General features: G+C 36.6%; 1 protein-coding gene across 2 annotated transcripts in view; it reads right to left on the minus strand.

Moving 5' to 3' along the window:
* LOC131218892 (serine carboxypeptidase-like 17) overlaps window positions 1–12,771 on the minus strand; it is a 108,760-nt gene that overhangs the window by 70,887 nt on the left and 25,102 nt on the right. For both annotated transcript variants that reach the window (XM_058213771.1, XM_058213770.1), the window contains exons 3-4: window positions 10,520–10,596; window positions 10,307–10,429 (exon numbers count right to left, since the gene is read on the minus strand). In XM_058213771.1, coding sequence (XP_058069754.1) covers window positions 10,307–10,429; window positions 10,520–10,596 — 200 coding nt within the window. The remainder of the gene's footprint in view (window positions 1–10,306; window positions 10,430–10,519; window positions 10,597–12,771) is intronic.

The following is a 12,771-nucleotide window of genomic DNA, read 5'->3' on the forward strand; positions in this document are numbered from 1 at the left end:
TGAAGATGGGACTCTAAGTCCAGTTGTGTTCATGAATCAAGCATAGATCTTCCTGATCTCTACAAGTAGATCCTTAGCACCCTAGTTTCCCACCTTTGAATTTTACAAAATTTAGTTAATTAGTTCACCATTATTATCTTAAATTTACCTGATTTAGATTACATCTTCTCCTAGTTCTAGTTCTAGTTACTTTCAAATTACTTACAAGGTTCAGTCCATGTGGATTCGACCTCGGTCTTACTGAGATTATTACTACATCGCGACCCTACACTTGGGGTTATGAACAATCTTTGTTAATTACCCTTTTGGATAGTGAGGTTATCAAGTTTACGAACTTTAAAAAATAATGTATCATCACCTCTCAAGATGTTGCATTTGTTGAATACACATTTCCATTCAAGATCACAATTAGCTCCCTGACGCATCATCTCCTATCACTTTCATGCCAATCCTTGACCCAAACTTTAATCATCCCTCATCAACTCCAGTCCTTGCCACTCATGATCTCGTCCCTATACCCTCCACAATTCTCCCCCCATTTGACCCTCGTTGATCTTATAGCACTATCACTCAACTTACCCGCATTAAAGACTATATTTGTCCAACTCCACCACCCACTACCTCTCCTATTTCACCCTCTTCACAACCCTCTACAAGTACTCTACATCCCTTATCTAGCTTCCTTTTATATAGTTATTTTATGATAATCATGTCCTATTTTTCTCCATTTCTTCTAATGCTAAGCCGACATCCTTTTATCAATCTATTAAATTTATTCAGTCGGTGACGTTATGGCTATAAAAATTAAAGCATTAGAGCATAATCAAACATGAAGCTCATAACATTTACTAACACGGAAAAAAATATATTAGTTGTAAGTGAGTGTACAAAGTAAAACATCGTGCTAATGGTACAATTGAATGATTCAAAGTATGTTTGGCTACGAAGGGGTATAATTAGATTGAACAATTAGACTATCATGAGACATTTACTCCTATTGTAAAAAAAATTTATTTTATTTTTTGTTGTCTATTGGTTGTGGTTGCTATTCGCCACTGGGCAATATATCAACTAGATTTCTGTTGTTAACAAATGTCTTTTTTTTTTTTTTTTTACACACCCCCACACACTCACGCCTTAGTGGGATTTCACCACATATGGATACTTAAACCCTTGGCCGGGTGTTGAAACTCCTAGGAGTCTACCACCGGAGCAGGAGTAAGGATCCCATTAACAAATGTCTTAAATCTGAGGAAATTTGACTAGCCAAAGAAAGTTCGGGTGAAAATCCAACAACAATTTATTTTAGAACTTCCGAGAAATTCGATCAGTCGAAAGACAAGTTCGACTAGCCCGAGCTCTGGTTCGACAAGTTGGAAGTTACGTAGATTGTGCGTAGACTGCATAAATTTGAGGTAGTTTTCGGATTATTCCAAGTCGGTATGAAAGTTGGGGTTCTTAATCTATAAATAGGAGTTCCTAGGGCAATTCTAAGATAATCTAAGGCTTCTTCAAAGTACACCAATGGTTTCTAAAAGGGGTTCTAGGGTTTCAAAGGGGTAGAGCAAGGGAGAGATTCAAGGTTGATTGAATCAGGTAAGTCTTCTCTCTTTGTAATTTCTGCTTTCATAGTGAAGATCTGTCACTTTGTGTCATGGTTTTTTCTTAAAAGGATTTTTCACTTTAAATCTTTGTGTTCTCTTGTGTTTGCGTGGTGCTCTTGGATTGTTATCCTAAATTCATCTCTATATGATTCCGCAACACAATCCCCAACAAGTGGTATTAGAGCAATCGTTGGGACACAGATTTAAATCTGTAGGATTAACATCAATGGGAAGCACTAGATATGATATTGAGAAGTACTCAGGGAAAAATAACTTTGCGTTATGGAAGATCAAGATGATCAGTTCCTTAACTAAGCAAGGTGAGGATGGTGCTCTTGAGGAGAGAAAGTCTACTATGACTGATGATAAATGGAATACTCTTGACAAGAAGGTCTTATCCACGATCTGTTTATCTCTCATGGATAAGGTCCTCTATAATGTTTTGAGGGAGAAAACTGCAGCTGGTTTATGGGCAAAGTTAGAGAATATTTATGTTAAAAAAATCCACTGAGAATCGTCTACACTTGAAGGTACAGTTGTTCACCTTCAGATTGGCAGAGGGTGGAGATGTGGAGGCCCACATCAGTAATTTTAATAAACTGATTTGCAAATTGTTGGACATAAAGAAAGTAATCAAAGATGAAGATCAGGCATGTATATTGTTAAATATTCGACCGTCATCGTACGAGTCATTCAGTGACTCATTGTGCACCGAAATAAAACCCTAAGTGTTGACACTATTATCTCAGCGCTTCAAGGGAAGGTCATGAGAAAGTTTAACGGTGGCTTAGGTCATCTTCTGATGCACTATTTACAAGGAAAAGAAATACTGAGCAAGGTACATGATCTTCAAGACCTAGATCCAAATCTAAGGACAAGGTTAAAGGAAAACTAAAGTGCTAGAACTATGAGATGGATGGACACATGAAGAAGGATTGCACAAATCCTAAAGTGAAGAAAGAAAACTCAGAGGCTTCTTCCAGGGAGGCCAATGTTCCCACATCTGATGAAGAAACAAGTGGAGGTGATGTTCTGTCTGTGTCTATGGTCGGACACTTGCATGATAATCTTAGAGAAAGTGGATCCTTAACACAATAGCATCATATCACATGACTCATCATCGGAGTATGTTCACCAGTTGCAAGGAATGCGAGGTAGACAGGTCTTTCTGGGCAATGACAATGCCTTTAATGTTGTGGCTATTAGTACAGTGAGCATCAAGATGTTTGATGGGATGGAGCGTATCTTGATCGATGTCAGGCACGTTCCTGACATGAAGAAAAGTCTGATTTCTCTTGGTGCACTCGAGGCTGTAGGGTGCAAGTTCACTGGTATTGATGGTGTCCTTAAAGTTTCAAAATGGGCACTCGTGGTTATGAGAGAACAAAGGTACGGAAACCTTTACTGGTTGATCGGGAGCACTTTAGCAGGTGGAGCAGTAGTAGTTGTTGTAGATTTCATGTCTATAGGCTAGTGGCATGCTCGTCTGGGCCACATGAGCGAGCAGGGCATGAAGGTACTATCTGATAGTCGTTTGATTCTAGCTTTTAAGAATTATGATTTAGATATATACAAGCATTGTATATATAGTAAACAATCTAGATTATCATTTAAATATGGAAAACATGAATGTAAGAGAGTGCTTGACTATGTGCACTCTGACGTATGGGGGTCATCGCCAGATGTTTCTATTGGGGGTTGTCATGGTTTCTTTCATTCATTAACGACTACTCCAAGAAAGTTTGGGTTTACTTCATGAAACGTAAATCCGAAGTTTTCACCATAGTCAAACAACGGAAGGCAATGGTGGAAAAATAGTCAGGGTGAAAAATAAAGGTTTTAAAGACTGACAATGGTGGAGAATTCGCTTTCATTAAGTTTAATGAATATTGCAAAGATGAAGGGATCATTAGAAAAAACACAATGCACCACACGCCCGAACAAAACGGCGTGGCTGAGTGGATGAATCAGACTCCCTTGGAGAGGGCCCAATGTATGTTAAGTAATGTTGCGTTGGGTAAGGACTTATGGACTGAGGCCGTTAACACAGCTTGCTACTTGGTGAACCGATCCCTGTCTATGGCAATTGAATGTAAAATTCCAGAGGACGTATTGAGTGGTCATAAGGTGGACTACTCAGATTTACGCATATTTAGTTGTGAGGCTTACTCTCATGTACCGTTAGTTGAAATAGATAAGCTAGACCATAGAACCAAAAAGTACATATTTATTGGATATGGTATTGGAGTGAATGGTTATAGGTTATTTAACAAGGTCACATGCAAGGTCATCACTAGTCGTAACATCAGGTTTGATGAAAGCTCCCTATTCCACAATAATGAGGAGCAAGAGGAATTAAAAAGGTTAATCGTAGACATATAGATTAACACAAATGGTACTCAGGCATAAATAGATGCGCAGACAAAGGTACAGGAGAAGGTGTAGTAGGCACCTATGAGAAAGAACTCACCGCGTGATCGCAAGTTACCGACAAGATATGGGGACTACTCTAATATCGCATGTGCCCTCATTACAGATGAGGGAGACCTGTCAACTATTCAGGACGCTCTTGATGGGTCTGATGCATAAAAGTGGAAGGCGGCCATGGATGATGAGATGGACTCGTTGCATAAAAACCACACATAGGAGCTGGTGGAGCTTCTAGTGGGCTGAAAAGCAATTAGATGCAGTGTTTATTCAGAAGGAAATAGGATATATACAAAGTCATGTTAGTAGCAAAGGGGTATGCTCAGAGAAAATAAATTGACTTCACAGAGATATTTGCATCGGTGGTTAAGCAAGTATCCATCAAATTCGTGTTGGCGTTGGTTGCCCAATACGATCTCGAGCTAGAACAGATGGATGTGAATACTGCATTCCTGCACAGGGAGTTAGAAGAGCAGGTATACATGAAGTAACTAGAGGGCTATGAAGTTAAAGGGGCAGAGAAAAATTTTTACAGGTTAATGAGGTCGTTGTTCGGCCTGAAACAGTCGCCTAGGTAGTGGTATAAGAAAATTGATTATTTCATGTTGAGTAAGAAGTTTTCTCGGAGTGAATATGATCACTGTGTCTATTACAAGATACTGAAGGATGGCAAGTTTATCATCCTAGTATTATATGTTGATGATATGTTGATCGTCAGTTATGATATCTCTGAAAGCAACGTACTAAAGACTCGATTATCAGGGACATTCGAGATTAAAGATCTAGGGGTTGTGAAGAGAGTTCTCGGCATAGGTATTCATAGAGACAGAAAGAGGAGTAGGCTTTTGTTATCATAGGTAGAATACCTTAAAAATGTGTTGATCAAGTATGGGATGGACCAGGCAAAGCCGATAAGCATTCCTCACATGACTCACTTCAAGCTTTCCTCAAAACAATATCATAAGTCAATTGTGGAAAAGAAGATTGTCTTATGTACCTTATTTGAATGCGACTGGCAGTTTAATGTATGTCATGGTCTGTACGAGACCAGATATTTTACAGGCAGTTGATGTTGTGAGCAAATACATATCAAACCCGGACAAGCAATATTGGGAAGCGGTGAAATGAATACTTCGATATATTCAAGGTATAAAAGACTATGTCTTAACTTTTGGGAAGACAAGGACAAAGTTGTTAGGCTATGTGGATTCAGACTACGCAAACAGTGTAGACTCCAGAAAGTCGACTTCTGGTTACTCGTTTGTACTAGCAGGTGGAGTAATTAGTTAGATGTCGAAGCTTCAGTCCATGGTGGTTCTTTCTATGACCGAAGCAGAGAATATGGTAGTGACAGAAGCGTTTAGCGAAGGTGTTTGGTTGAGAGGCATAATAAATCAGTTGAGGCTTCAACAGCAAGTCGTGTCGGTTAATTGTGACAGTGAAAGCACTATAAATTTTGCTAAAAATAACGTTTATCACTCTCGTACTAAACACATTGATGTTTGTCACCACTTTATCCGACAGGTGTTTGAAAAAGAAGGTGTAACTCTGGAGAAGATTCACACCAGCGTGAATCTAGTAGACATGCTCACCAAGGTCATTCCTATAGAGAAGTTTAAGTTATGTGCAACTTGTATGGGCTTGGTGATGGTGTAAAAGGAAGATGGAGTGTGCGCAAGAAGCATTAATTGAAGATATGATGTGATGCAGAGATAAGAGAAGATGTCAAGAAGTTACACGTTTGAAGATTGAAGACATGGTGGAGATTGTTGTTAATAGATGTCTTGAATTTGAGGAAATTCGACTAGTCCGAGAAAGTTCGGGTGAAAATCCAACAACAATTTATTTTGGAACTTCCAAGAAATTCAACCAGTTGAAGGACAAGTTCGACTAGCCGAAGTATCCTTCGACTAGCCTGAGCTCTGGTGCGATTAATCGGAGGTTACGCAGATTGTGCACAGACTATGTAGATTTGAAGCGGTTTTCGGATTATTCCAAGTCGGTGCGAAAGTTGGGGTTCCTAATCTATAAATAGGAGTTCCTAGGGCAATTCTAAGATATTCTAAGGCTTCTTAAAAGTACTCTAAGGATTTCTAAAAGGGGTTCTAAGGTGTCAAAGGGGTGGAGCAAAAGAGAGATTCAAGGTTGTTTGAATTGGGTAAGTCTTCTCTCTTTGTAATTTCTTCTTTCATAGTGAAGATCTGTCTCTTTCTACCATGGTTTTTTCCTAAAAGGGTTTTCCACGTTAAATCGTTGTATTTTCTTGTGTTTGCTTGGTGCTCTTAGATTATTATCCTAGATTCATCTCTGTGTGATTTCACAACACAATCCCCACATCACTTTCCTTCATCAGGACCTTCACGAAGAAACTTATATTATTATTTTACTTGGTTTTGTAAAATAGGGAGAATGATGCGTTTATCATTTGAATAAGTCTATCTATAATGTCAAACAAGTATCAAGAAATTGTTTAATGAGTTTTCCACTACTCTCAATGAAGCTGGTTATCATTAATCCTTAGCAAATTGTTCTCTTTTCATTCATTCCAATAGCACTATCTTCACGTGGTCCTTGTTTATGTGGATGATGAAAGTGCCCTTGTTTGTCAATTAATGTAAAGGTTGAGTCAGTCAGTTCAGTAAGCCCCATATGAAAGAACTATAAGATGCAAACTCAACAAAGTGGATGGATCAAGATCTTCAACGGTAAATTAAACCTCACATCCCATGACCAAAACACCTTAGGTAGATAATCCTCATTAAAATAAAATAAAATAAAATAACTCTAATCTATTCAAAAAACCAACAAGGAAAATATATTTTATAGATTAGGTATAAGAAAACTAAGTTAGAAAATTATATGAAAAAGCTGTTAAGTTTTCTAACTTCTTCGAGTCATCGAACACTACTCGATAACATCGAACATACTTGTTTGATGACATCGAATAAGTGACTTGGGATGTCCAACAACCACAGAACATTTTGGACCAAAATTTTGAGTCATCGAACACGTATTGATGACATCGAACATTCATGTTCGATGACATCGAATAAGTGCCTTCGGACGTCCAGCGATCTCAAAAGGAAAATCACATAAAATTTTGAGGAATCGAACTCGATTCGATGAAATCAAAATTCAAATTTCAATGACATCGAATCATGTTCGATGACATCGAATAAGGACAAGAAAATGACCAGCAAACTCCGAAGAAAAATCACTTAAAAATTCAAGGAATTGAACTCGATTCGATGACATCAAAATTCAAACTTTGATGACATCGAATCACGTTTGATGACATCGAATAAGGACAAGAAAATGTCCAGCGAGCTCTAGAGAAAAATCACATAAAATTTTAAGGAATCGAACTAGATTCGATGACATCGAAATTCAAATTTTGATGACATCGAATAAAGACAAGAAAGTATCCAGCAAGCTTTAAACATTTTCAACAAAAATTCCGTGTCAACGAACTGTCACTCGATGACATCGAAGGTGGCCTTCAATGACATCGAATGCAGAAAGACTCTGCCCATTTTATTAATGTTGAGATTTTTTTCCTTTATATTTGGAAGCTTATTTTCAGAGTTTGTATGAAGAAAAAGAGTGAGCTCTAAGAGAGTAATTGCTTACCTACCATCATAAACCCTCTTTTCTCATGGGAGTTTATCCTTCAATCCTTTCTTAAATGCAATCATTGAATATTCAATAGATTGGATTGGAGAATGAACTTCGCCATTCAAGGATTCTTCAGCAACTTAATTACTTAATGGCAAATCATTGTGTTGGATTCCCTTGAATGCATAAACCCTAGAATCTCGCTGTCACTTAAAGACCACATTTATTAGAGTAGATTCCACCAAATACCTTGACCCAACTCCTGCAACTTACATTGAGAGCATATACAATTGTTGCAGTTCAAGGGAGCTAAAGATTCTTCACCATCAAGGGAGATCATCTTCATCATGTACTAGAAATAGGGCTCACCTACTTACAAGTAAGTCTTTAGAGTCCATAGAATATGAAGATCCTTCCTTGTGTAGGATTGGTTTTCAGGTTATATTTCACAAACACACTAAGGCCTTTTACAGGCCTCCGATGGAAGAATACGTATAGAGTTCTTGTGTAGGATCTATAATGTCTTGTGTAGGTATGATTGATTGTCTTGTGTAGACATCTATGATTGCCTTGGGTAAGCAATTCCTTGTGTAGGATATATCTGTCTTGTGTAGACAATTCTTTGTGTAGGATATATGCGTCTTGTGTAGACAATTCCTTATGTAGGATATATGTGTCTTGTGTAGGTTGTGAAGGTTTATGGTTAACCTGATTTAAAACCATCACATAGTTAATCTGGCACACTCTAGGGTGAAGTGAGTCAGCCAAGAGTGGAGTAGGCACGTAGCTGAACCACTATATATCATTGTGTTTGTGATGTTTCTTGCATTCTTGATTTGATTGATCAATATATGTAAATGTGATGTATTCATGTTTTGCTGAACTTATATCTCTTCGATGCCTTAAAACATGAATGTGAATAATTCTCTGATGACCTTACTGAACTAAGTTTAAATTGGTAAACATTATATAATAGCAAGATTAGAATTTAAGAAAAGTTCAATTCAACCCCCTCTAGGACACTTTGACCAATTCCATACTTCTACTATAACAATTATACCGCAATTTCAAATGATATTATTGTCACAGACGACAATCAATCTATCATCACTGCCTTGAAGAAATTTCTGCATACCAAATTCCATCTCAAAGATCTCAATCCCCTAAAATATTTTTTAGGCATTGTGGTGGCTCATTCTCCAATGGGAATTTTCTAAAGTCAACACAAATATACATCAACATCTTCAAGGATAGTGATCATCTCAAAGCTTAACTTAACACTTTTCCTATGGAATAAAATTTACATTTTACTGACAAACATGTTGATCTTATTTAAGATCTCTCTATGTATCAAAGGCTTATTTGAACAATATTCTTAGTTAGTTCATGCATCAGCCTCGCCAAGCTTATTATGATGTTGTTATTTGCATATTAAGATATCTCAAGTCTTCTCTTAGAGAAGACATTTTTTTTTTTTAACCTTCCAATAGCTCTCTTCAATTATTTGCTTGCTTTGACTCTGACTAGGCAAGTTACCTTAAAACATGACATTCTACTACAGGTTACTATACTATACGATGCTTAGACAAAATTCTCTCTCTTAGAAAAAATCATATCACTATTTCATGGTCATCTGCTAAGGTTAAGTATAACATAATGGCCAATGCTACTTGTGAACTTAATGGCTAATGCTACTTGTAAACTTACTTGGTCAAAACTCTTCTTTGATATCTCAATGTTTCTCATAACCAACCTATGTGCATTTACTATGATAATCAAACGGTCTTTTATGTTGCAACCAATCTCCTTTTTCATGAATGGACTAAACATATAGAGATTAATTATTACCTTGTTCATTAAAAAATATCCACTGGCATTCTCTAAATTTCATTCGTGCTGATCAACAACTTGTAGACATCTTCACAAAACCTCTTGGTTAGGAACAATTTCATTTTTTTTCCTAGCAAGTTGGGCATTACAGACCTTTATGCACCAACTTAAGGGGGGTATTAGGGAAATTGGAAATATTTGATTTCCCTTGTGTATATTTCCTTTTCTATCTAGTTTTAATTAAATTATGATATATTTAGATTATTTTTGGTGATTTAATTTCTCTTGATTGACTATAATTTCCGTGGATTTGGGCCCTTTCATCCTCAGATATATAGAGTATTATACTCGATGAAATACACATGAAAATTCAAAATCAATCTCTTTATTAAAATAAATAAATAAATAAATAATAATAATAATAATAAATCATCGATGCACTAAGATGGGCCTGACATTGCTTCCAGAAGGCATGGGAGGTACTTTCGACTGTGTCATTGCTGCACACTCAACACACATGAGACTGATGAAAATTAGAAGATAAAAGTCAACAAGACCATGCATTCAGTGAGAAATGATCCAATAATTATATGGCTGCGATACACTATTGATGCAATTTGTACCTAGTGGCCAATCAATGGCAAGTCCCACTGGATGACTAGTTTCGATCATCATACAAACATACCATATAGCATATAAGAATCTGTCTGGGCATGAAGAAAGCCATGCCCTAGAGTCACATACAACCATATATTCATATATTCGTGTGTGTGTGTACATGTGCGTATTCATAAACTTTTTTCATGTGTGCAATAGCATAAACCACTCACCTTCCTTAGAAACTGATGAACTTCCTTGGAAGATTTTATGTCCCCACCCAAGTAATCTTTTGAACCACTTGAATATGAAAATCCAGTCCAAACAGGTGAATCAACGAAGATGATGTTGGAAATCTGAAAATTCACCCCCAACATCCTTAACAAAGTGGGCCATCTTTAACAAAATGGGTGGACCATCCAATGGAGGGTTATAAAATTTTGTACCTTTGTCCATGAATGTTCTCTTAGCTTCAAAGTTGGTAGAGATCCATTATATGGAACATTCTCAAAATATAATGGACCTGCAAATTCATGAAAAATATAGCACATTTTTTTCAACATTTGGGTACAAATAATAAAGAAATCCAGTGGAGATGTAATCATATGGGGTTGATGTTTGTGGGGTCTACCACGATGTTTATATGCCATCCAATCCATTCATCATATGTGCCCCACTAGGATTAAAAGATAAAAAATCAGGGCATTCCAAAACTCAAGTGGACCATACAACACGAACTTAGAGGTTTTTTTTTCTCATTGTTTCATTTTGTACCATATAGGGTGTCGTACTCACATGATAGATGGAATTGGATGTCACAAGAACATTACATTAGGCCCACAATGGTCAATCCTAAGGAACCTTCCCACAAAGTCGACACTAGCTATAATGATCTGGACTAAGTTCTTTCTTTCTTTGTATGTTTGGGCAATGGTTATGTTATGCATACCCTTAGTCTGGAAATTATCGGCTATAGTCCATCTACGGTAATTTCTTAGCAAGTTATTTAAGGGAGATGATAGACTTCATAATGATCTTATAAAAGTGTAGTCGTTGGTTAGCTAATCCATTGATATTATGGGTTGCACTATGGCTGGCTCATTGAAATCTTAAACCTTGATTAGCTTGCAAAGAAATTAACAATTGAGAAGGAAAATATAAAAAGTGTGAAGCCATTCAACTCCTCAATCTCACTCTGCAAAAATCATATTAGCATTTTTCTTTATAAACAAAAACACTTTTATAAAATTTTTTTACTTAAAAAATACATCAACCACAAGTTACAAGGTTGCCTATGGGTACTTAGATCACATCTAAGTATAGAAAAACACATCTTAAAGTCCAACTGAATCGATTGATATAGGACTAATAGAGGATGATTCTTTCTTTTTTTTTTTTTCAAAAAGGGGTGCCCAACTCTTTGGGCAACCCGGATTCATTAAAAAAATGGAGATTTACAACCTGGACTAATTCGGGCAGGACCGCGAGAACAACAAAAAGGACTAATAGAGGATGATTCAATACAATGCCAAGGTCACACAAACTTGGACCGATAAGGCTCTGATTGGGCAAAAATAGCCAAAAAGCACACTACAGCTTCCAGTTGCCATAACTTTGTGATTGATATCTATTTCTCGAGTATAATTTGTTGTTGGAAAGCTGTCGATGAGCCTTATGCCTTAGTCTACCATCCAAGGTTCATTGGCCCCCAAAGAACTTTGCAGAATTTAATTGTTTTAGGTGTCAAATAAGAGTTATAAGCTAAAAATTATAATTTTTAGTAAGTTTTGTCCGTACTTCTTTTAGAGTTTTAAGGTTCCTATTGTGATCTAAAGTCCTTTTAGACATCTAAGGTTTTTTTAATGAGTTTTAGTATGATGAAATGCCATTTTACTAATTTACTAGTTTTTACTATTTTAGGGAAAGTATTTCCAGTTAAGTTAAGAACATAGGGCTTCATTTGCCTATATATGTACATCATATATGTTATGGTCAGCACTTTCATTAATAACATCAATTTTATTTTTACTTTTCTAAAGATTTATCTCTCCTTGTCGATTTAAGAGCTATTTTTTTTTTAGAAAACGATTGTGATTTCTTCACTTTAATTTAACCACGCACCCACTACATTATTTGGTATCAGTGTGAGGTCTTGTGTTGGACCGAAGGCTTCCAATAATGAACTAGGCAATAACAATTCTTCAGATGGTATCTAAAATTTTGATAGTGATTAGGGTAGAGTTCGTGATTTTGTAAAAGAAAAGAAAAGAAAAAAAAAACCTAAATTAGTGGCCATGAGGGGTCACGACTAATGAAGGGGCTTGCAATAAGCTAGTTTGTTGTTTAACATATTTAACACCGATGTTAAATCATAAATCACAACCTTCTGGTGACGAGTCTAGCAATGAGGCAGTGGACGTTATTATCCTCCAATAAGGAGGACGAGAAGGCATTGGACAAGATTAGGACTACTGACTTATTGTAGATCTCTCATCCTTCAATGGATATCTTCACATTGAATGTTTCCTCGACTAGTTTGCTAAAGTAGAATGATTTTTCAATTATATCAAAATTCAAAGTAAAGCTTATAGCATACAAGTTTAAACGCAGTGTGTCAGCTTGGTGGAGAAACTCCAACTCTCGTGAACACAACAATCGAAGGCACCAATATGAACCTAGCCAAGAATGAATAAATTAA

Source organism: Magnolia sinica, chromosome 11 (assembly GCF_029962835.1).
Source record: "Magnolia sinica isolate HGM2019 chromosome 11, MsV1, whole genome shotgun sequence".
Classification (NCBI taxonomy): domain Eukaryota; kingdom Viridiplantae; phylum Streptophyta; class Magnoliopsida; order Magnoliales; family Magnoliaceae; genus Magnolia; species Magnolia sinica.